Here is a 26,347-nt window from a genome sequence, read left to right as displayed (position 1 = left end):
TACAAGTGCTTACAGTGAACAGTTTTTAAGTAGCATCAGTTGTGTGTGTTTGTTTTCAAAAAGCAGAGATTTCTGTCACTGATAGTTGGTGAGAAATAAGCAGTAGGACAATTCAGAACTGTTTTGTTCAATGCCAATCATTCAGGCTTGGAGATACTAGAAACGGCCAGGAGAGAAAATAAAATGATTTCACTACTTCAAGTTAGGAACTAAGAAGAATCTGAAGGTATCGACAATCATCTTGAATGAGAATGAAGATTTGGAGGACGCAATCATCGAAAGGACTGCATAAAGACAGGTCATTATCTATACTGTATGTCTCACTGATTTTGCTCATTTACGGTCAATGAAAAGAACACTGCAGTGTATGTGGAAATTCCTCTATTGGATAACTATTGGAAACTGATGTATTGTAGTGGTATTGATAGTGTTTCTACTTCGTTCTGCATTTCATTTAAATATATAATTTGTTACTCAGTTTGCCTTTTTTGTATTTTGAAACTTTGGCTAATTGGAGCAGCCGCTTAGTAGGGCCAAAGTGTAGTGGTCCCAGTGTATCCCAATTTACCAGTATCCATTGTACTTGTTTTTGAGAGAAATGGCTATATGGGAATCTTACACTATCCCCTTATTTCATTTTCCTGTCCTGTGCACCATATGAATGTATGAAACATTGCACTGATTGTGATATCATTAGATGCACATCTGATACCAAAAAAATTGTTAGTCACAGTAACGTTAATAGGAAATGCCAAGATCAATTTCACAGCAAGTGTAATTTCAGCTTGTGATATGAAGTGCTTTTTAAAAAATGTATAATTTTCACATAAAGATGATGAAGATCAATTACAAGCTTGTATTTTACAAAACTGCACATGTTCCTGTCTTCAACTCTTCACTCACATGCCTAGTGGGAAGAGGACAATTACAATGCTTTGCAAACATAAATAGGATAGGTCCATCAGTGACAGAAGCAGAGGAACAAATCCTCAGATAAACTAATCAAGTCCACAATATTATTTGGACTTCAGGCAACATAAAGTTGCATTAAAAATATAAAACAGAATGGCACATGAGCATTGTTAAGTTGCACTCCCTTGGAACTGGCTTGGTATGTTATACAGTTGGTCCGCAAAGGCCCATATTAGGTTGATCATAAACCTATAGTTGGAGAATGAACTAACACAGACACATTAAAAATGAATAGATTATACAATCTTAAATAAGCTTATGTACCAGCTCCTGCAGTTGTACCTAACTTCAGCAAGTACATGTGATTGTCTCATTATTGATTACATTTTCATATTAGACAACGATTGATATGCATATTAAAAACTTTATTACTTTTTTTTCTTAGTCTTTCCAAAGGAGGGTAGAGATTTTAAGAAATACACACCTGATGGATGGTAACATTGTCTGCTGAAATGTCTGTGCAAAAACAGGCAACAATCTTTTCAAGTATAGTGGGGCCATTTCAGGATCTCCTTTTGGTTCATTTCCATCTTCATCCTCTCTGTTAGCATCTTTCTTTTTCTTATCCTCTCCTTTATTTACAGGACACATCCAGTCTCCTGAAACCAATACATTTTATGCATGTTTCTTTCTGTTAAGAGAGTTTGCAAGCTTTTCCACTGGGAGAAACTTTAAAGCCAAGGAACAGAATGGCATGGCTCAGGAACTTTCTCTCTAAAGTTTTCCTTCCTTGATTCAGATGCCCCTTAAAAGCCCTACCTGTACATTTCCTTACATTCAGATTTTATTCAAAAATATTCTTGAGATTCTAACAAGTGTTACTATTTTAAGTTACTAGACTAACAGAGTTGTTTACATTAAGTTGCTGAATAGAACAACAGACTTAAGTTCTTTGAAGTTTTTTTAAAAAAAGTGATCCTATCACGTAACCAAGCCAATAAATTTTAATTTTCAAAATTCATCAGAAGTGTTCAATTAATTCTAAAGCAGAAATTTATTATTATCTCAAATGAATTCAAATCATCAATATTTTGATTTTAATCTGCTAAGATTTCAAACCTGGAGACTGTAATATGGCCACAACCTCACTGTGACCTCTCTCTCGTGCCTTATCCAGAGGGGTTTTACCATCTTCATCACGGAGATCTGGATTTGCTCCATGTCTTAACAGAGTCTAGCAAAAATGAAAACAGCAACCTTTTTAAGTATTTCATAAATTAAAAGCTCTTGCCATTGATTAATCTGCAAACCAAATGTTTATTCAAATATAAATAATAAACAAAATTTTGTCTGATACACTTTAATAAACATTCCTGTTTGGAAATTAATCATCAATGAACAATTTTAAATCGTCAGTGGGGAAAAAAATAATTGATTTGATCAGCATGTAATCATACAACTGACCACTTACAAATCTACACTGGAGTGAAAGCATAAAGAAAGGCAAGCAAGCACTTTCAAATGCCCACAACAAAAAGTTGACCTGTCTGCAGCTATCCAGATCTATGGCTGCTTTTCAAATGTTCCTTATTCCTATATTGTTCCCAGCTCTACAATTGATAATGGATACAGAAAGGCAGAATAGAAGGAAACTTAATTTAATGCTTAGAATGGACTATAAAATTAAAATTGGGCACAGGTTTAAGACAATTCAAGTGTGTTAATAAAACAACTTCAACAACTTGGGTACCACAATAAAATACTTTAATTTTAACAGTTCATTAAGTAACATTTCAGTGTGCAAGGGTGAAAGTCCTAAATATTGCATTTTTTCTCATTCATGGTTTCCAGTATCTGGTACTATCCTCATGTGTTCAAACCATACATTATTTATGGTTATATGATGGGCAGAGCAATGTTTCTTTCCAAATATGTACAATCATTGTACCTTCTGCAATCTGAAAAGCTACCCTCAAAAACTGAATTGCCACATTAAACCCCTGCTTTTGTATCAAAATAAAATGTGAATCTTATTAATCCACATCAAACAGAGAGAGCCAACAATGACCCTGGATTGCATCATATTATGTACCTGTCTGATCTAAGTAGCATCCAACCACTCTAATTTTTTGGAGCAGTTTTTTGTCCCTAAACTAATCACCCAATCTACTTTTTAAATCCTATGATAAATACGTGAATTTTTAAAGAATGAAACACGTTATCAGGAAAAAAATAGCAAGACTCAGCATTTTAAAAAATCTATTGCAGGTGGCCCCCACTTTTCGAATGTTCGCTTTACGACAACTCGCTGTTACGAAAGACTTACATTAGTACCTGTTTTCGCTAACCAAAGAGGATTTCTGCTTTTAGGAAAAAAAGATGCCCGCTTTATACGTGTGTTTACCCCGAGAAAGACTACAATGACCGTGAAGCCTTGTGCGGGCAGTTGTTTGCGCATGCGTGTAGGTGCCGATTTTTTTCTCCAAATCGATTTTGGCTCGCTGTCTTTCTGAGTTTCATAAGTGAAACTACACCATACCTACAATATTTCTACTTCATATAGGGTGTATATTTATCATATCATTCCTGCTTTTACTATATGTTAGTGTTATTTTAGGTTTTATGAGTTATTTGCTTTGATTTGGTAGGTTTTTTTTGGGTCTGGGAACGCTCAAAAATTTTTGCCATATAAATTAATGGTAATTGCTTCTTCGATTTTCGACATTTCGGATTACAAACAGTTTCATAGGCACGCTCTACCTTCGGATTGCGGGGGAAACCTGTATTTTATCTTTCAGTCATTATATCAAAAATATGATTATAGTTCTCAAATAGGCTTTTTTAAACACACATTAGTCATCTTTGATTATTCTTTCACTTCAAAGAACTAATATCCATCCTCAAAGTTTACTAGAAATTCAGTCCACAGTACCTCAACCTAAATGATCCCTTCACTTGTCATGTTATGTAATAATTTGTAACACCTAAACACAATTGCAAAATATAATAACACAATTTAACACAGTCTTCAATAATTGCCACAAATTCTTCCAGTTCTTTTGCCCATATAGTCACTTAACTCTTTTGCTGGGATACATTTGTATAGATGCCAAGAATCTTTAAGAAAGTCTCCTATCAAGTGTGTAATTCATAGAGAAACGAGACCATAACTAGTTAAATGAATTGTCACACAGTTTTCACATGAACACAATTCCAATGGAAGTCCACAGACAGCAATCAGGAAGACCCTTGCTTAATTTTGACCTTTGCTAGTGCCCTCTTTACATCCCATTTTCTTGTCAAGCTGTTTTGCTTCATAACAACATGTGAATAAAGATATCAGGAAATGTATCTAGATTGACCGCAATGACTTCATATCACATTGTCTTTTCTTCATCAATTAAACTCTTGTCCACAACAGTTAACTCAAAGAGAAGAATCAATCAAACCTTTGCAACTTGTGGCCTTCCGAAACAAGCTGCATAATGCAAAGATGAGGATCTCTGACCCCTGTTGACATCAGCACCTCTCTCACACAGAAATTCCACCTGAAAAGATAGTTTGATGAGATATTCCTACATAATACTTTGTGTAACATTATATTTTTGTCCTTAGCTTGTATCTAATTTGACCAAAAGGATGACAGGTACTGTATTAGATATTAGTTTTATTCTTCACATGAAATATTTATTACATAGGGGCTCAGACTTTCAAAAGTGGATGGAAGGAGTTGCTTACCATTTCTTGAGTTCCAAAAGCTGAAGCCCAATTCAGAAGGGTTTGACCCACGTCATCCATAAAGTTCACTTCAAAAGCTAATGCAAACAAAAACAGGAAAAAAATTCAGATTGGGAGAAAAAAAAACTTGACAACAAAAGTAGTTCCCTTTCAGCAAACATTATTTTACCTCCAGTATCAATGGCATCTATTAATGCATCAGTGTCTTTACTACGAATGCAATCAATAAGCTGACGATGAGAACGCTCTCCAGAACTGTCCAGCCTCCTGAGGCCAGGGATCCTACCCGTGGAACCAGCACTAGACTTTGGCAAAGCTTTACGTCCTTCAAAAAGTAATACCAGAAGTAGATCCACCAATCGCATTGTGTCAAGCACACATCTTTCATCACCTTGTAGTGCACTTTCTATCGAATCAGGTAGTACAGATCTCAATAAATCCTAAGGGGAAAACATCTATTAATATCTGCTAATGGAGAAATCAAACAACAAATGTGAGGACAGGGCAAAAAGCTTTAATAACCTTATTAACCATGGCTTTCTATGGCCCAAGAATACAGGTAACTGCTTTAATTTTATATAAAACCAAAGTTGATAAAGCATTCTGTTTGCATATCTCCACTTTGGCAAATATTGGGCTTGAAATCTCACTTCAGTAAATTTACAAGCATTTTTAAACTTACTAGTTGGTTATAAGTTGTTCAATCAAGAGAACTTTGATATAATCGACACAAATATAAATTATATTAATTTGCAATTGCAAATTATAATATGGAATTCTGATTGTGAATTAAGTATTGTTTACATTTATAATCTATATTAGAAATATCTGTAACATTCTCCAATTAAAATGCATATGAAACAATAGCTTTGTGCTTTCTTTTCCAAAAAGCAAATTAATATGCAAATCTGTTGCAACCATTCCTTGTTTTTCTTTTATTACTGTAAAACCATGGCTGAGTAGGATGTTAAAAGAGCTGAATCCTTACATGTGTCACAACAGGAGAGCCTCTGCAAAGTGTTGAAAGTAGACTAACAATTGTTGATACTTGGTTACTAAGTTTAGAATCAGCTGCATTAGGAGTTGCTCCTGTAGAAGAACGGCCAGGCTTGCAAGCAGATGAGGACCCTCCTGCCACTAAACCACCTGCAGCTGCCATACGAGAAAGAAGTTCTTCAGTCAATCCATGTTTTGCCAAAGGAGCTGGATCAACTCCACGCCGAGTAAATCGATCTGCCAACGAAGCAAAGCAACGCAAAGCTCCATCTGACACCTGAAATAGAGAAAAGACACGCCTACTATTTGGAGTAAATTTATGTGACTTCAAAATAAAAACAAAGATAGCAGTCAAAGTAAAATTCCATCTTCTGCTGCTGAATTACCAAACATAAGTAATATTAAGGACCACCAAAGGCTTAAAGAATCTTTCTGGTAATCACGAAGTGGTTTTGGTTTAAAATTGATCCCTGTTCATCCCAATAATAAAATCAAACTATCTCAACTCCAGGCCAACACTCTTTCCTCTGAGGAAAGAAAAGGAACTTGGCCCAGCAAGGACACATTTTGAAAAGTCGTATGGAAATAAACACAAAAGATCCTGCAAATGCTGGAAATCTTGAGCAAAACTCAAAAAAATGCTGGAGGATCTCAGCACGTCCAGTAGTATCTATGGAGATTTTTCAGGTGTTGATTCTTCATCAGGACTAGAAAGTTAGGGGCAGAAACCAGAAAAAAATGGTAGAAGGAGGGGAAGGAGTACAAGTTGGCAGGTGATAAGGCAAAACCAGATGAGAGAGAAGTTGGGTGGTGGAAGAATGGCAGATAAAATAAGAAGTTGGGAGGTGAAAGAGGTAAAGAGTTGAAGGAGGAATCCATTAGAAGTGTACAGTGGACCATGGAAGAAAGGAAAGGAGGGGCATCATAAGGAGGTGATGGGCAAGGAGAAAGGGTGAGGGGAGAACCAGAATAGGGAATGGATAAATAGAAGGGAAAAGAAGAGTGGACAGAGACTACCACAAGTTAAAAAAATCAATCTTCATGACATAAGGTTGAGAGCTACCCAGATGGAATCTGAGTGCAGCCTCATTGTGGCAACAGAAGAGACCATGGACAGATATGTTACAATAAGAGGTCAAATTGAAACAGATGGCCTCCAGGAGATTCTGCCTTTTGTAGTGGATGGAGCAAAGGTGCTCAATGAGAGTTAGAAAACTATTAAAGTTGTTACAATCAATCCAGATTTTTAAAAAAAATTTACTACCTAGATTATCAGATAAACGCGAATGCTTGATTCTTTATTCTACTTACTTGTGGATCTTCATGTTTCAATAGACTAGATAAGGACTCCACACAAGTTTCAAGTGATGAATCCTGAGGCTCCATTTTTCCACAAAGTCTGGAGACTACAGCCATTGCAGAATGTAGTGTGTCTTTATGCACAAGATGGCCACTATCCCGGATAAAGGTTAACACACAATTTAAGCCTCCTGCTTCAAATACTGCTCCTGATTCTCGAGTACATATAAGTTCAAGTACCTGTAAAATTAAGTATTAAATGTCAATAGTGAATTTTGTAAACATGATCGACAAATGAAACAGAGAAAAAAAATACCATCAGAACTAGTTCAGACCCTAGTAGTGTTTTTTTTAAAAAGAGGTCACATCGTCTCAGTGCCAGGACATCAATGCAAGAAATTTTCAAAGCAGCATCCAGGCCTAAACATCAAATTCTTACCAATGAAATATTCCAAAGTGAGAATGTTTGCTAATTATAAAATTCCAATTAACCACCAGCTTTACAAATGCTACGGTGATGGGTAATTTGCTAGGCACACCAGTAACATGTTCCTTCGATGATTGACATACAGTTGCAAGAAAAAGTTTGTGAACTCTATGCAGTTATCTGGTTTTCTGCATTGATTACTCTGAAAATGTGGTCTAATTTTCATCTAAGTCACAATAATAGACAAACATAATCTGCCTAAACTAATAACACACTAACAATTGTACTTCTTCTCATCAATATTGAGTGCACCATTTAAACTATCACAGTCCATGTTCAAGAAAGTATATGAACCTCTGGAGTAATGCCATTTGGAGTCAGATGTTCCAATCAATGAGATGAGATGGAGGTGTGGGTTGTAGAGCTGTCCTGCCCTATAAAAAAGACACACAGAGTCAGGTTTACTGACAAAGCCTGCTCTTCTCAAGAAAGATCTCTTTATGTGCACCATGCCTCCATCAAAACAACTTTTAGAGGATCTTAAAAGAAGAATTGTAGAGATGCACGAAGCTGGAAAAGGCTATAAAAGCATTTCTAAAGACCTGAGATCTCATCAGTCCACAGTAAGAGAAATTGTCTCCAAACAGAGTACTGTTGCTACTCTCCCTAGGAGTGGGTGTTGTGCAAAGATAGCACTAAGAGCATTATGTGCAATGCTGAAAGAGGTGATAAAGAACCCAAGAAACAGCAAATGACCTGTAGGAATCTCTAGAACTCCGTTTGTGATTGGAGAACTTGCTAAAGTCTCTGTTCATGTGTTCACGATAAGTAAAACACTGAACAAGAATGGTGTTCATGGTAGGACACCACAGAGGAAACCACTGCTCTCCAAAAAAACATTGGCGCACGGTTCAAGTTTGCAAAAAAAAAAAAACACCTGGATGTTCCACAATGCTTCTGGGACAGTGTTCTGTGGACAGATGAGACGAAAGTTGAACTTTTAGGCAGAAATTAACACTGCTATGTTTGGAAGATAACAGCAAAACCAAAACCCCATCCCAATTGTGAAGCAAGGTGGAAGGAGCATCATGGTTTGGGACTGCTTTGCTGCCTCAGGGCCTGGACAGCTTGCAACTGTTGAGGAAACAATTAATATAAAATTGTATCAAGACATCTTACAGGAGAATGTCAGGGTAGCCGTCCATCACCTGAAGCTTAATAGAAGTTGGATGATGCAACAAGACAATGATCTGAAACATACGTAAATCAACAACAGAATGGCTTAAAAAGAAGAAAATTTGTGCTTTGGACTGGCCAGGTCAGAGTCCAGACCTTAACCCAGTTCAGATGCTGTGGCATGACCTGAAGAGGGCTGTTCATGTAAGGTAACCCAGCAATGTTGATGTACTGAAACAGTTTTGTTTGGAAGAATGGTCTTAAATTCCTCCTTGCCGTTGTGCAAGACTGATCAGCAGCTACAGGAAATGTTTGGTGGAGGCTACTGCTGCTAAAGAAGGTTCTACCAGTTACTAAATACAAGGGTTCACATACTTTTTCCAGCCTGGACTGTGAATGATTAAACAGCATGTTCAATAAAGACCTGAAAAGTACAATTGTGTGTTATTAGTTTAGGCAGTTTGTGTTTGTCTATTATTTTGACTTAGATGAAGATCAGACCACATTTTCTGAGCAGTTAATGCAGAAAACCAGGTTTATAAACTTTTTCTTGCAACTGTAAGTAACTCCTAACAGAGATAATATAACTAAAAATGAAACCCATGTTATGGCAGTTCAGTTATTGGAAATCTGCCCCAAGGGGATTCACAAATCACTACTAAAAAAATCTGGGATACAGAATAAAAATTCAATCCTATGTTAAAAACATGAAGACTTTTTCTTCCCCCCCAACTTGCATTTCTTGATACATATACAGATGATGCAGCTTTGTGTCTGGAAAACTGTAATAATGACTGGGTTTTTAGCAATGTAACCACTCCCAATAATGCGATGCTTGTCTGTGGTTTGTTGCCAAAAGAAATACAACACAGAACGTAGAGCACAGGATATAAAGTTGATTAAGATAGGTTGCCATGATCTGAGTGAAAGGTGGTGTACCACCCTGGTGCTGATTGATGCTCTTTTCTCGATTTTGATAAAAAGAACTATTTTGGAACTCAACTAAGAAAACTGTAAAAGTTAGAATTAATGTTATATCAAAGATGTCAGAATGATGCAGCACCAATTTTCAATCAACATCTAAAAATGGAAACCATAGTTTCAGAAACTAAGCCACTAGAGTGAAAGACTACAGAAAGATTATTAACACACTTTAATTTCACATGTAAACAATGAGTACCTTTTGTTTACAATTCAGTCACCTTTAATTCACAAAGTACCATATGTAACTGTCAACATCAATATTCTTAAATGCCATAGGATTTTCTTATTTGAACCAACCTTTGTTTCTTACACTAATAAACCATATGTGCATGTCATTAGATTTCTAATGAGGTGTCATCCACAAATCATCATCCTCCTTCACATGCACCATCAGCACAGGTGCTCCACAGAGCTATGTACATTAGATCCCCCTACTGTACTCACTTTATACTTATGATTACATTATACAATGTAGCATTTAAGTTTATTGACAACGCTACTGTTGTTGACCAAATCAAAAGTGGTGACGAATCAGCATATAGGAGGGAGATTGAAAATCTGATTGAGTGGTGCCCAACAACAACCTCACACTCAACATCAGCAAAACCAAAGAACTGATTAATCGATTACAGAAAAAAAACAGGAGGTCCCTGAGCCAGTCCTTATTAGATGAATGGAGATGCGAGGATCAGTAGCTTTAAATTCCTTGGCATCTGAGAGGATCTATCCTGTGACCAGCATGTAAATATAAATGCCATCACAAAGAAGGTATGACAGAGCCTCTACTTCCTTACAAGTTTGTGTAGATTTGGCATGTCACCAAAATCTTTGACAAACTTCCAGAGATGAATAGTGGAGAGTATCCTAACTATCACAGCCTCATATAGAAACACCCAAGATTAGAAAAGGCTACAGAAAGTGGTGGATACAGCCCAGTCCATCACAGGCAAAACCCTCCCCATATTTACAGAAAGCAGCATTCTTCATCAAAGACTTCCACCATCCAGGCCATGTTCGCTTCTCACTACTACCATCAGGTTGGAGGTACAGAAGCCTCAGGTCCCACTCCACCAAGCTAAATAATTCTTGAATAAGTTAACAATTAAAATTTCCTGACATTGAAGTATTTCAGATTGGACATCAAACTGGGATAACACCTGACTCCAGAATTTAGAAATGGAAAGCAATTTCCCATCATTTCTCAAAAGCAGTTCCTTATAAATAACGCCACAGCCAAACAATTAGAAGAAACATTACCTTTACACATTGTTCAGCTAGATCTCTACTCGTCCTATTATTGAGCTCAACTACAACCAAACGATTACAAAGTGCTTTAATTGCTCCATCCACTCCAACAATCCTTCGTGTGCACTCAGCAGACACATCCAAGTAGTATGTAATGGCACGGGCTGTCACTTCCAATACATTATCAGGAGCACTTTCATCCAGAAAAATTTTGCATAGAGCTGGTAGAAAAGTACGAGGTGGACACCTACAAAAAGTAAACAAAAATACAAGTAAATGGATTTAATTTATTAGAAAATACTGTCACAAATGTAATTGTTTTTGTATTCTTATTAATAGGAAAATTCAAGACGGCAATATGAAAATATCACCTTATTCTTATATTAAGAAAGCACTTCAGGTTAAGAGCCATCAGAAGGCTGCATGTACACAGCACTCATACTATACAAGGCAAATCTTTATGAAGCATCTTTTTAAACAATCAACATATCTAAAACTGCCCATTTCATCAATTGCACAAGCATATAGGTAAAAGGAAAATTTCAATTCAACTATTAAACCTTCATCTCCACGTTTTTGAATCTAACAAGGTTAACAAGCTATTAAAAAAAATCAGAAAGCTGCCCAAAGAAAACATAATGTAGCAGAGAGGTTAATGGGAATAACATCCAAAAACACAGCTACATGTGGAATACTGCATTACTGAACTGCAATGACCTTCTATTTAGAGGATTTTAAAACATAGTCCATGTTAAAGAAATATATCATGACTATCCTACTTTGATTAGAATGCATCTAACTACAATGAAAAATGTAATGGTACTGGTTCAAAAAAATTTGAAAACAAATTTTAAACATAGAAACATGAGTGAAAACCCTCAATAAAGATCATTTTTCTTTCCAGATTTCTGCAATTATATTCCCAATATATTTACAACACTTGACATTTGTCTATTATGAACCAGAGCACTCAAAGTTGTTTCATTATGCTAGTCCACAAATTTGTAAATAGTCTTTCAATTCATGTTCCTATGTGCAGTTTCAAATCATTAAAAAGTATTTTTCCCTCTCAGGTCAATGGATGACCTCAGTGGTGGGGAAAAAAGCCCACGAACTACAGTTTTTCCCTTCATTTGAAGCCATTGAGGTATAATCTTTCAAGATCTTAATTACAGTGGTAGCTAATCCAGATAGGTGCCATGTGCATACACCACAGCACCCATGACAGCACTAGTTCATTTTTTAAAAACCTCACTGCTTTCAGGGAATTTCAAATAAGGCCCTCTTGTAATTGTCCAATCCGCGCTCACCAACTAATGATCAGGCTTCATTTTATGGTCTAGGTGGTTGTGCTAATGTGTGGAGCAAAATAAAAGGTAAACATAAACCTGGAAACACATCAACCCATTTTAATAGACAGGTATGCAAATAACTAAACCTATTTAGGCTTAGGTTCGTGATAATACAAAATTCTGAATAGGCTGCCAACCAGATGCATGTCGGAGCCAAAGTAAGACAAACCCTCAAGACACAAGGCAATAGACAGATGAATACAGCACTATTGCAGCTGGTAAAATTGCAGTAGTTTTCTTACTTCCAAATTACTAACTTTTAGAAGCTGTACTCAAGGTCTTCAGTGAAAGAGATCCACACAAAGAGAGACTTCCTACTCCAAAATGAACAAACAGAAAAAACTACAGGAGACACAGATTACCAAAAAGCATGAAATAGACTTAAGCACAACAAATGCCAGACCAACACTAACTATCCATGATACGTACTACACATCTAAGTTATTAAGGAGAAAATAATTGTTTCCCATTATGTTCCACACTACAAATTAGCAAGTAATTTATATCCAAGGTGAGATTCAAATACAGAAAAAATGATTGCCAACTCCATAAATAAATTACATAGCCATCTGTACTCAATTCATAGAATTAATTTCTGTTAAAAGGCCACAGTTAATTGGGGTGTGCCAAGGGTTAGTGGAGGTGTGCACCCTCTTGGATCTTCGAATTAGGTTTGAGAGTAGGAATGGTGGATGTATATCTGGGGCTGGGAGAGGCGAGGTTGTGGGAGTTCCATGTGGTGGGGTATGAGGTGCTCTGTGTCAGGGTAGAGTAGCGGAGCCAGTTTAATCTGGCCCATGGCTGTCATTATCGTGTTCCTACACCACCTGATTTAATGAACAGGGTGTGCTCTGGGACACATCACCAGTAATGCAACTTCGGGTCATTGGGTGTTTCGGGTCTTTAATCATTAGACAACGTCCCCAAAAACAACTAGGCTTGCCACACAACCCAGTATCAATATCTTCATGCAATTTTACTTCCCACTTAAGCATCTGAGGACCTCAATTTACTCAAGGTATGCACACTTGTGTGTGCATGCATATGTATTTAGGAAAGAACAATGACATCAGAGAGTGTAGAACATACAACGTCACAGGAACCAGCCCTTTGATGCACAAACTTGAGCTGAACTAATTAGTAATCAACTGCACAAATAAACGAATCCCTTCTGCCTGCAAAATGTCCACATCCTTCCACCACTTCCTACACATTCATGTGCCTAAGAGCATCTTGAATGCCTATTATCAATTCCATTACTGGATAATGGAATTGATGGTTCTGTGGCAAAGTTTATGGATGATATGAAGATAGGTGGAGGGGTAGGTAGTGCTGAGGAAGCAATGTGATTGCAGCAGAACTTAGACAAATTGGAAGAATGGGCAAAACAGTGGCAGATAGAACAAAGTGTTGGGAAATATACAATAATGCATTTTGCTAAAAGGAACAATAGTGTGGACTATTATCTAAATGGGAGAAGGTTCATGCATCAGAGGTGCAAAGGGATTTAGGAGTCCTCATGCAAGACATCCTGAAGGTTAATTTACAGGATGAGTCTGTGGTTAAAAAAAAAGGAAAATGCAATGTTAATATTTATTTCAAGGGGAATAGAATATGAAAGCAAGGAGATAATACTGAGCCTTTAAGACACGAGTCAGGCTACACTTGGAGTATTGACAACAGTTTTGGGCCCCGCATCTCAGAAAGTATGTGTTGTCATTGGAGAGAATGCAGAGGAGGTTCACGAGGATGATTCTTTGGAATAAGGGATTAATATATGAGGAGTGTTTGGCAGCTTTGAGCTGTACTCACTGGAGTTTAGAAGGATGCGGGGTGCGGGGGGATCTCATTGAAACCTACTAAATTTTGAAAGGACTAGATTGCGTGGACAGGTAGATGATGTTCCCTATGGTGGGGGTATCCAGAACTAGAGGGCACAGCCACAAAATTAAGGGGGTGACCTTTTAGAACAGAGGTAAGGAGGAATTTTTGTTTAGCCAGAGAGTAGTGAATCTGTGGAATGCTCTGCCACAGACTTCAGTGGAACCCACATCAGTAGGTATAATTAAGAAGGAAGTTGACAGATCCCTATTGGTCAGGACATCAAAGGATATGTCGAGACGGTATGTGTGGAGGGTTGAGTGGGATTCGGGAACAGCCATGATGGAATGGCAGAGACTACTCAATGGGCTGAATGGCCTAATTCTGCTCCTACTTCTTATGCTCTTATTATATCAGCCTCCACCACCATTCCACACAGAGTTTTCCAGCCACCCACCATTCTGCATAACAAAAAAAATTACTCTGCTTATCACCTCACCTTAGAAGTGTGCCCTCTGGTACAGGACATTCCATCCCTGGGAAAAAGATACTGGTTGTTTATCTATTCATCTCATAAAGCTCTAACAGATCTCATCTCAGCATCCACCACTACAGAGAAAATAACTTCACCTCTCCTTATAGCACTTGCGCCCTAATGCAGGCAGTTTTCTGGCAAACAGTTTCCGCAACCTCTCCAAAACCCCAATATAATAGAATATATAATAGATAATAGAGCAACCAGAACTGAATGCAATACTCCAGATGCAGCCGAACTGGAGTTTTATAAAGTTGCAACATAACTTCCCAATTTTTGAACTCAATTCCTCAACAAATAAAGACAAACATGCCTTATTCCTTCTTTACCACTTTCAGGGAGCTGTGGACCAGACCACCAATACCTCACAGTGCATGAGCAATGTCAAGGGTCTTGCCATTAACAGTGTACTGTCTCTTTATGCTCGATCTCCCTGGATGCACCACACAATGGCTGAACTAAACTCCATTTGCCATTTCTCCCTCATTTTTATGAATGAGCTATATACTGCTGTATCCTTTGCCACTCTTCTGCACCATCAACACCACCAATCTATGCATCAACTGAAAATTTACCAACTCATCCAACTACATTCTCATCTACTTGATATATAATCACAAAGTACAATTGTCCCAGTACGGATCTTTGCGGAACACCATTTGTCTCAGACCTCCAGCCAGAATAAGTCTCATTGACCACAACACGATCTTCTATGAGCAAGCCAATTCTGAATACAAACAGCCAATTCACTATAGAGACCATGCATCTTAATCTTCTACATGAGCATCCAATGAAGCACCTTTTTAAACACTGTAGTAAAATCCATGTAAACAACATCCACAGCTTGATCTGCATCACTCATGTTCATCACCTTGTCAAAAAACTAAATTAAGTTCATAATTCATAACCAGAAAGCCATGCTGTTTGTATCTTTGAATGACTCACATATCCTATCCCTAAGAATCCTCTCCAGTAACTTCCCTACCACTGACATGAGACTCACAAGGATCATCCCATTTTCCTTCTTCAATAAGAAAAATATTAGCTACTCATCAGTCCTTCAGGACCTCTTCCATTGATAGAGAGAGATACACACAAAATTATTGATTAAGGCCCCAGAAAACTCACTGCTTGCTCCTTAGTAACCTGGGTATATCCTGTCAGGCCCTGGAGACTTCTGCACCTTAATGTTCTTTCATAAACCCAACACTATCTTCTTTATCTCAAAATGCCATAGCATGTTAGCATCACTGATACTACTCTACGCTGATCTCCCTTTCCTCCGCTTCCTTCTTTTTCTTAAATATTGACACAAAATACTCACTTAAGATGACACTCACATCCTTTGCCTCCAAGCACACATACCCTCCTTTATTCTTGATGTACTTATAAAATACCTAGGAATTCTCTACAATCATACTTGACAGAGGAACTTCTTAAGCACTTCTCATCTCCCCTAATTCTCTTAAGATCTTTTCTGGATTCTTTATAACCCTACAGGGCTTGATTTCATTTTTAGCTTCCCAAACATTACATACATTTCCTTTTCCTTCTTGACTAAATTCACCTCTCTCCACATCCAAGATTTCTTTACCTTGCTATCCTTGTCCTTCCTCTTGAAAGTTTCCTGAACTCTACACAGTTGGTGTTCAAACACTCACTACATGACAGATGAGCATTTGCCCAAAAACAGCTGTTCCCTATTAACTTTTCCTAGATCCTGCCTAATACAGGTTGAGTTTGAAATTCCAAACTCCAAAAACCACCAAAATCAAAAAATTTTTGAGCGCTGACATGATGTTGCAAATTAAAAATTCCACAAGGCACTGGGAAGGTTCCCAGGAGATAAGTAGGTCTCTACGCATCACAGACCATTCTGAGAAGTGACCTCACATAGGTAATGAACAGAAACTAATGAGAAATAGAGAAACACTGCATAAAGCAAAAAATGAAGATCTCCATTTATTGAAAGAATGGATTCATCAGTGGAGTGAACATGTGCTACTTAACAGTATGCTGATCGTGAAACAAGTAAAGATGAACTATCATGATAAAATGAAAATTGAAGGCAATTCAGCAGGCTGGTTGTAGAAATTTAAGAAAAGGCACAGCATTCGATTTTTAAATTTTTTTTAAAAATTTAAAGATATTGCTGACAGCGAAGCAGCTGAGTACAATTATGAGTTTGCCAATATTGTCACTGATGAAAATCTAACACTGTAACAAGTCCACAATGCTGATTGTTTTTATACCTTACATAAAACTTGAAAAAAGTAAAATACAAATAGTGTACTGTAATCTTGTTATCAAATCATGTAATTATAGATGGAAAACCTGCCATTGTTTTTTGTTCAACACGAGGAAATCTGCAGATGCTGGAAATTCAAACAACACACACAAAATACTGGTGTTACACAGCAGGCCAGGCAGCATCTATAGGGAGAAGCGCTGTTGACATCTCGGGGCGAGACCCTTCGTCCTGACCTGCTGCCTGGCCTGCTGTGATCCACCAGCATTTTGTGTGTGTTGTTTTTTGTTGTTCAGCAGCTGATTCAGGCATTCTCTCAATGCTGCTGTGAGGCTTTAGGTACCCAGTACATATTATATGTTCATTACATTAAGACAGAGGAGCAGAATTACACCATTCAGCCCATCAAGTCTGCTCTACCATTCCATCATGGTTGATTTATTTCCCTGTAATATTTGATGCCCTTACTAATCAAAAACCTATGAACCTCCGTTTTAAATGTACCCAATGACTAGGCATCCACAGCCAACTGTGGCAATGAATTCCACAGATAAGCAGCATCTATAGAGGAAAACCGACAGTCAACATTTCGGCCCGAGACTCTTCATCAAGACTCACATCTGCTTCTGGGGTACAGAATTAAAAGTCCAACATGATTCGATTACATTGGAGGTGTTCTAATGAGTCACGAGACAACATATACAAAGCATGAGGGACCAAAATATAAAGTGTTTGAGAGACAGTTTGTGTGGGATGGGTAAACAAAGAAAACAGCAGACACAGAAAACGGGTATTACTACAGAGGCAAAACCTGTACAGCAATCTATGCAGCTGTGGAGAAGGCACACAGGACACAGCAAAAATGCTGCTTTACATCCCATCTTCTCATTGCCTGCTTGTCTTGGAAAAATTTATCAGATTTACAACAGAAAAAGAAATTTCAAATTGTGCATTGCTTCTTATGAGCAATTTAAATAGTTTCATAATATGTACATTGCTCCCTTTTGTCTCTCCATCACCTAAATAAACTGACAGTTCCATGAGCCAATCTTTAATGGCTGCCTCTTTACTCTCATCCTTGTACTGGGTCATGGTAGTGGTGGCAGAGAATTCTTCCTGACCACAAATTCACCTCCCTCCTCCTTCTGCAAGTCCCATCACACACTCCCGGGGTGAGACACAGGGTTAAACTCCCTCTACACTGTTTCATCACTCTTGTGGAACAGAGAACACTGGTTAGAGCAGAACAAATTCTCCCCACACTGTACCAGAACAAGTTAATCACCCCTCTTTGAAATACACCTGCAAAATGGTTCTTCCTTGGGTAAATGGCAAGGAGAATGCACAAACTAAATGTGTTAACCCATCTCCTACGGAACTTGCTACCAAAAGTTAGCATCTTGCATGCAACTCCTTAATGGATAGGAACAATCATTCACAGATATGGCAATTAAATAGCCTGACCAGTGAGGTCTATCCACCCTAAAGACAAAATTCCCAAGGCATAAATTTGCAATCGGAACAGATGGTAAGGTTCATTTGCAACTTGGTTGTGACTTTTCGCACTTTGGCAGATCACACTCTTGCCCAATTCTCAGTCACATACTCAGCACAAAGAGGCAAGGGGGTGACCTCAGAATACTATCTGCCTCCCTCTATGCCATAGAGTCTATGGGGTTGAGTGGCAGTGGAGAATGAAGCTTTGCAGAGCTACGATAATCCTTAAAGTCTGTTCATGCTTGTCAACAGTTAACCTATGGGCCATGAATGAAACAAGTGGTGTATATACGTGCACATGTACACCAATTTACTGCCCTCTACTGTGCCTATTGTCTTGTTTATTATTTATTGTAATGCCTGCACTGTTTTGTGCACTTTATGCAGTCCTGGGTAGGTCTGTAGTCTAGTGTAGTTTTTTTTTACGTAGTTCAGTGTAGTTTTTGTACTGTTTCATGTAGCACCATGGTCCTGAAAAACGCTGTCTCGTTTTTACTGTGTATTGTACCAGCAGCTACGGTCGAAATGACAATAAAAAGTGACTTGACTTGACATATGTGAGTCTCAAGATGGCGCTCATGGAGTAAACCGCTTCTAGGCTTTGCTCCAAACCTTTTACGTCTTTTTAACCTACAAACACCCCTTAAAGGATCTTCTTATACTTATTCTAAAGGGGTCTAAACATACAGAATTTTTCTTTTTAACTATTTGAATTATTCTCAACTTGCTGAAATGTCTAGAGCAAAAGAATCGAAACAGACGAAAGAACCGATAACTTTAGAAACAATTGTGAAGCTTATAGAAGACAAATTTGAAGAACTAGAGAGAAAAATAACCGTAAAGTTTTTTCGGTTTGATGAACGTTTGAAATTAGTTGAAGAAAAGCTCCAGACACTTTCATTGGAATCACAAAAACAACAAGTATTTTGGTTCTTGAAGAAGCCGCTCGCAAGAAAGATCGTATAATTGAAAAAATACAAGAAGAGCAAACTTCGACTTCTCAACAGATGGATCGTTATAAAGTTAAAATTACTGATTTGGAAAATCGCTCTCGAAGACAAAATCTTCGATTAATTGGGATTCCGGAAAAATTTGAGAGCGGTGATCTTACCGTTTTCTTCTCTAAATTTCTAGTGGATGTCTTGGGTCCAGAGGTACTGGACTCTCTCCCGGTAATCGATCGGGCACACCGTGTTTCCCGTTTTCGGTCTGATTCAAGTTTGAAACCACGACATGTAATTCTTCGGATCCATTACCCTCATACCAAAGAACGTTTGATTCGGGCGGCTCGAAAAAAGGGTATGATCTGCTATCAAGAGTTTAAATTTCGCATTCTGGAAGACTATAGCCCTGAAGTCTTAAGGGCTAGAATGGCTTTTAGATCGGTTATGTCGAAATTTCACCAGAAAGGCTGCAAGCAAGCGCTGTTATTTCCAGCACACTTGAGAGTCACTCTTGAGGACGGAACTTTTCGGCTGTTTAAATCTCCAGCGGATGCTCAAAGTTTTCTGGAACAATGACATTCTATCGGGCTGACTAATGTAATTTAGCCTATAGATTTGGATCTGTTACAGAATGATGTTTGGGTTTTTTTTGGGTATGGCTTACATGTATTTCTTATATACGGTTAAAGCTCTTTTTGCTCGGATTATTTTGACTTTATTATTTTTCCATATTATTAATCTATTAGCGTTGAAAATAACTTATTAGGGTTTTTTTTCTCCTTTTTGCTTTTCTTTTTAAGCTGATATATGCTTTTTTATACTCTTAACATTTAAATATTAAGATTAAAAAAAAAGAAAATGTCGTTTCTTCTTCCCGACAGACTTTAGTGCTTGGAACGTCATATCTGTTTTGATGTGTTTGAAAGTTTTAAACTTTCATTTAAAATACCAATCCAGTATTAGTCATTTATGGGTTTTATCGTTTTAATTCTTTTTTAACCCTTTTGTTTATATACATTTATAATACCGTAGATTCCGGACTACAGAGCGCACCTGATTAAAAGCCGCTGGCTCTAATTTTAGAAATAAAATCAATTTTTTACTTGTAAAGGCCGCACCGGATTTTAGGCCGCACCGGATTTTCGGCCGCAGGTGTCCCACGTTGTAATATGAGATATTTACACAGAAAGATATTACACGTGAGGATTTTTTAACTTTTAATTAAATCCATATGGTAACAAAAACAAATACATATTGCAAATGCTTTTTTTCGAACCGTGCCCGTAACGCGGCTACTTTTAAATATACGTTGCGTATACTTCTTTACTGAACAACATTCCAATATCTCCTAACGACTGGTAAAAAATATATATACTGCAGCCTACCAGGAAAAGTTATTGATCGCCTTTAACTTAAAAGCAGCGTTTTCGCTCCGCCGTCCCGTTTATCGCAAACGGCATTTTTCCCACAAGACACCGCGAAACCGGGTGTGACGTCATAGCATCCCGCGATGTAGTACAGAAAACAAATATAGTTAAAACTCTTCTAACTTTAACTAGAAAATGAATTACTAAGCGAAAATATTATAAACTAAATAACTGCCATAAGGCAGCACAATGCTTCGAGTGTTTTCCATGTTGATGAGGGTGAGTACAAATGACTGATTTACAATAATTTAATTGTGAAAGTGCGCTTGATTTATCGTACAATTTCATTGGACCTCTGTGAACTACTCATCAATTTTATTGGTCTACTGTTATGAGGCAAAATGTTTACGAGGCGGCATGAAAAAAATCATGTATTAGCCGCTCCGTATTAAAGGCCGCAAAGTTCAAAGCTGTTCAAAATGTGGGAAAAAAGTAGCGGCTTAAAATCCGGAATCTACGGTACTAATTTTATATTTTAACTTTTGTTATACCAACCCTCTCTTATAATGTGGGTTGTTTGTATTTTTTTTTTAAACTTTGTTGTGTCTGAGTTGCCATCTTGAGACACGGGGGTAATTTTAGTATTAGATTGCTTGCTTGCCTCTTTTTGGCTTTTTTCCTGGGGTTTTGAGGGTGGAGGGAGGGGGATTTTTCTTTTTTCTTTTCTTTTTGCCTGCTTTCTGCTTAGTTTTATTTCATGGGCTTATATGAAACTACAAAAATGGTCGCAGTGCCGTGACTTCCGGTTTCTCCTTGAACTTACTTCCTTCTTCCGGGTTCATAAGTTCACTTTTTTTTCAAACTTATGTGTTAATTGTAATAAATATTGTCAATATGGATAGGACTATTAACTTTGTTTCTTGGAATACTAATGGTTTAAATCATCCGATCAAACGGAAAAAAACATTCAAAGTATTCCACAGAATGAATGCTAATGTTATTTTTGTACAAGAGACTCATGTAAGGAAGGTGGATAGTCAACAGTTGTTTAGGTTTTGGAAGGGTCAACAGTATCACTCAAATTCGCAAGCCAAAGTAAGAGGTGTTTCTATTTTTATAGATTCATCAACTTCTTTTATACATCATGAAACAATTTCAGATCCGCAAGGTAGATTTTTGCTTATTATTGGTCTACTTTTTAATCAAAAAGTTGTTTTAGTTCATATTTATGCTCCAAATACTGATTGTCCTGAATTTTTTAAATGTTTATTTACATCCTTTCCTAATTTGAATCAATACAGATTGATAACGGGTGGGGATTTTAACTGTTGTTTAAACCCTTTGATGGATAGATCCAAGCCCACCCAAACTCTTCCGAATAAATCGGCTTCTCTCATTAACTCTTTTATGATTGATTCAGCTATTTGTGAAATTTGGCGTTTTTTTACACCCTAACGACAAAGAATTTTCATACTTTTCCCATGTTTACCATAATTACTCAAGAATTGATTACTTTTTCATTGATCACCATTTACTTACAGATGTTATGGATTGTAAATATGACTCTATTACCATATCTGATCATGCACCTTTGAAGTTATCTATTAAGATGACGGATTCATATATTAATACTAAAGTTTAATCCTGTTTTATTGCAGGATCCTGACTTTGTCAACTTTATTAAACAGCAAATTGATTTGGTTTTCTCAACAAATTTTACAGCAGAGATCTCTAGTGGAACTTTGTGGGATACTTTTAAGGCATATATTCGTGGACAGATTATTTAATATTCTGCTGGAGTTAGGAAACGAACTAATTCTAAAATATTAACACTAGTTGATAAAATCAAAGCAATTGACAAGATTTATTCAATGACCCCTAGCAAAGAACTTTATAAAGAAAGAGTGGAACTTCAAATGGAGCATAGCTTACTATTATCCTCCTCGATTGAAAGTCAGTTAATTAAATCAAAAGCCCAATTCTATATATATGGAGATAAGTCTGGTAAATTACTAGCTAACCAATTGAAAATTGTTTCGGATAAACGACAGATTACTAGGATTCGTAAACAAGATGGTACTTTGACGATCGATCACAAAGAGATAAATAAAGCCTTTCAAGATTTTTATAATTCCTTATATCAATCAGAATGTACTAAGGACTCTTCTATAATAAATGAATTTTTAAGGAAATTGAATATTCCAAAAGTAACTGTTGAGGATAGTGTATTTTTGGACACACCTATTACGGAGTCTGAAATAGAAAAGGCTATTTTTTCAATGAATTCGGGTAAAGCTTCTGGTCCAGATGGTTTTTCTACAGAATTTTTCAAATCTTTTTCTTCCATACTTTCTCCTTGGCTTTGTAAAATTTTTAAAGATGCATTAAGTATAGGTAAACTACCACAATCTTTTTATGAAGCTTCTATTTCTTTAATTCTTAAAAAAGATAAAGACCCTACTGAATGCGCATCCTATCGGCCTATATCCTTGTTGAATACGGATTTTAAGATTTTTAGTAAAATTTTGGCTATTAGATTAGAAAATATATTACCTCGAATTATTTCTGAAGATCAGACTGGATTTATTAAAAATCGCTATTCATCTTTTAATATTAGAAAATTAATTAATATTATTTATAACTCTTCATCTAAAATACCAGAATGTGTCATTTCTTTAGATGCCGAAAAAGCATTTGATAGAGTCGAATGGCCATATTTATTTAATACAATGCAACATTTTAATTTTAGTTCAAAATTTATTTCATGGATTAAATTAATATACCATAAACCCTTAGCTTCGGTTTTTACCAATAATCAAAGATCCCCTTTTTTTCAGCTATTTCGTGGTACAAGGCAAGGTTGTCCTTTAAGTCCTTTATTATTTGACATTGCTTTAGAACCCTTGGCTATAGCTATTCGTGAATCACCCAATATTTTTGGTATTACCCGTGGGGAGACAACGTATAAGGTATCATTATATGCGGATGACTTGTTATTATATATATCTGACCCTGAAAGATCTATTCCTGCTATTTCTTCTTTGCTCGCTCAATTTAGTAATTTTTCTGGTTATAAATTGAATTTTAATAAGAGTGAACTATTTCCATTAAATATGCATGTTCCAATTTATAATCATGTACCATATAGAATTGTTACAGATTATTTTACTTATTTAGGTATTAAAATTACTAAAAAACATAAAGATTTATTTAAAATTAATTTTCTACCTCTAATCGATCAAATTAAGCAACTGGTTAATAGGTGGTCTCCATTATCTTTGTCTTTGGTAGGCAGAGTTAATGCCATTAAGATGATGATACTACCTAAATTTTTATATTTATTTCAAGCATTACCAATTTTTATTCCTAAATCTTTTTTTGATATGGTTGACTCTAAAATATCTTATTTGTGGCAGAACAAAAATCCTAGACTAGGCAAAAAATATTTACAGAAGCCTAAGAAGGAGGGCGGCTTGGCTCTACCAAACTTAAGATTTTACTATTGGGCAGTTAATATACGGTATTTAATATTCTGGACACAAGAATTGACTACAGCTGCTTGCCCACAATGGGTAAATTTGGAATGTAAATCTGTGCAAGATTTTTCACTGATCTCAATCTTAGGATCTTCACTTCCTTTTTCATTATTCAAAATGAATAAACAGATAACTAATCCTATAGTCAAGTATACATTACGAATTTGGTTTCAATTTCGTAAATTTTTTGGCTTGAATAAGTTTATGCTGTCATGTCCTATAATATCTAACTACTTTTTTCGGCCTTCATCTATAGATCAAGCTTTTCTTTTATGGAAAACAAAAGGTATAACATGTTTTCGTGATCTGTTTTTGGATGATAACATTATGTCCTTTGAACAGCTATCTAATAAATATAATTTACCTAAAACCCATTTTTTTAGATATTTGCAAGTCAGAAATTTTCTGTATAATGAATTAGTCTTTTTCGAAAGAATGTCCATTGGACATTACAGAAAGAATTTTAGCCCTCAATCCTTGTCCAAAGGATTAGTAGCTATCATTTATAATATGATTATGAGTGTACAGCCAGATGTATCAGGAAAAATTAAGAAGGAATGGCAAGAAGAATTGCATTGTCCTATATCTACTGAGGAATGGGAAAATTTTTTATCATTGGTAAATTCGTCCTCTATTTGTGCTAAACATGCCCTAATACAATTTAAGGTTGTACATAGAGCTCACATGTCTAAAGATAAACTTGCTCGATTTTATTCTTATGTTAATTCAACCTGTGACAGATGTCATTCTGATGTTGCTTCATTGACTCATATGTTTTGGTCTTGTCCTTGTTTACAAAATTATTGGAAAGATATTTTTAATATTATTTCAAGAGTTTTAAATATCAATCTCCAACCGCATCCTTTTACTGCAATTTTTGGTTTACCAATGATAGATAATAATCGTCTATCCGCTTCATCTCAACGAATGATTGCATTTGTTACATTAATGGCTAGAAGATCTATTTTACTGAATTGGAAAGAAATTAACCCTCCAACTGTATTTCAGTGGTTTTCTCAAACTATTTCTTGTCTGAGTTTAGAAAAAATTAGAAGTGTGGTTTTTGATTCTTCAGTTAAATTTGAGGAAACTTGGAGACCATTTATTCAACATTTTCATACGAGTTAAATGGTCTGATCCTAAACCTTACTGTTATTATCCTTAATTATTTGGATGGAGGTTCGGAGTTATCGGCACTACTATATGTATTTAACATTATGCAATTGCCCATGTTGGTTAGTTTTTTTTTCTCTTTTTCGATTCTTTTACATTAATACTATGAGTTTGGGAGGCCTTATATATTGATTATTACGTATCTGATTGTCTATTTAAACTATTAATTATGTACTCTCAAACATTTTGTATTCATATTTCACTAATGTTTTTCTTAAAATTAATAAAAAGATTTAAAAAGAAAGAAAGACATATGTCATGACATACACGTATGTGTACATGTACTGTGGACTTGTCTCAACTTGTATGCCTCCAAGCCTTGACTTTTCTCAGCACATGCATACATCAGTCACTGTGTATAGAGACTGCACATCTCAATGCATGTGTCTTGACTGTCATGTATGCACAGAGCTTGGTGAGCATTTACAAGAGTCATGTGCGATTTATATTTTTTGCTGTTAAGTACACGTGTAATGAACAAGACTGCTTACTCATAGCACATAAACTCAGAGTTGGATATGATGGTGATCCCAAGCTATTGTATTATATATGCCAAAATCCAAAAAAAAATCCAAAATCTGAAATATGTCCTGCCCCAATCATTTCAAATAAGGGGTACTATTCCAATTTAATATCTCCTGCAAGGTCTATACTTAATCTTAAAAAGTATTTGAAATCTTAACACTCTCTCAAAACAGTTTTCAAGAGTTTGGATGAAGTGTGAAATAAATGTTAGGAGTCTTGTTAGGCTGGATCACAACTGTAATTTTAAATGCCAGATTACTGCTTCAAGCACTTGCAGTAATTTAATATTCCCACAATATTCTCTAAAAGAAAGAAAATACAGGTTCAGACAGTGCCATTAATATACTCAATCCTACACAAACATAGAACATTACAGCACAGTACAGGCCCTTCAGCCCACAATGCTATGCCAACTTTTTAACCTATTTCACAATCATTCTAAACCTTGCCTCCCACATAGCCCCACATTTTTCTTTTGACATGGTTTATATTTTATTTCTAGTTATTGTGAACCTTTTAAGAAGTGATCTTTAAGCCTTGAAAACTAATCAGCAAGACCAATAAAATTTTGA

General features: G+C 36.4%; 1 protein-coding gene across 5 annotated transcripts in view; it reads right to left on the bottom strand.

Annotated features, from left to right (window-relative positions):
- Positions 1-26,347, bottom strand: part of hectd1 (HECT domain containing 1) — a 92,715-nt gene that overhangs the window by 52,191 nt on the left and 14,177 nt on the right. For all 5 annotated transcript variants that reach the window (XM_073040063.1, XM_073040066.1, XM_073040065.1 and 2 more), the window contains exons 3-10: positions 10,790-11,024; positions 6,958-7,185; positions 5,639-5,923; positions 4,820-5,090; positions 4,651-4,727; positions 4,362-4,460; positions 2,032-2,146; positions 1,397-1,571 (exon numbers count right to left, since the gene is read on the bottom strand). In XM_073040063.1, the coding sequence (XP_072896164.1) occupies positions 1,397-1,571; positions 2,032-2,146; positions 4,362-4,460; positions 4,651-4,727; positions 4,820-5,090; positions 5,639-5,923; positions 6,958-7,185; positions 10,790-11,024 (1,485 nt within the window). The remainder of the gene's footprint in view (positions 1-1,396; positions 1,572-2,031; positions 2,147-4,361; positions 4,461-4,650; positions 4,728-4,819; positions 5,091-5,638; positions 5,924-6,957; positions 7,186-10,789; positions 11,025-26,347) is intronic.

This window comes from Hemitrygon akajei, chromosome 3 (assembly GCF_048418815.1).
Source record: "Hemitrygon akajei chromosome 3, sHemAka1.3, whole genome shotgun sequence".
Taxonomy (NCBI): domain Eukaryota; kingdom Metazoa; phylum Chordata; class Chondrichthyes; order Myliobatiformes; family Dasyatidae; genus Hemitrygon; species Hemitrygon akajei.
Note: the sequence above shows the minus strand (reverse complement) of the source record. Positions and strands in the feature narration are given on the sequence as shown.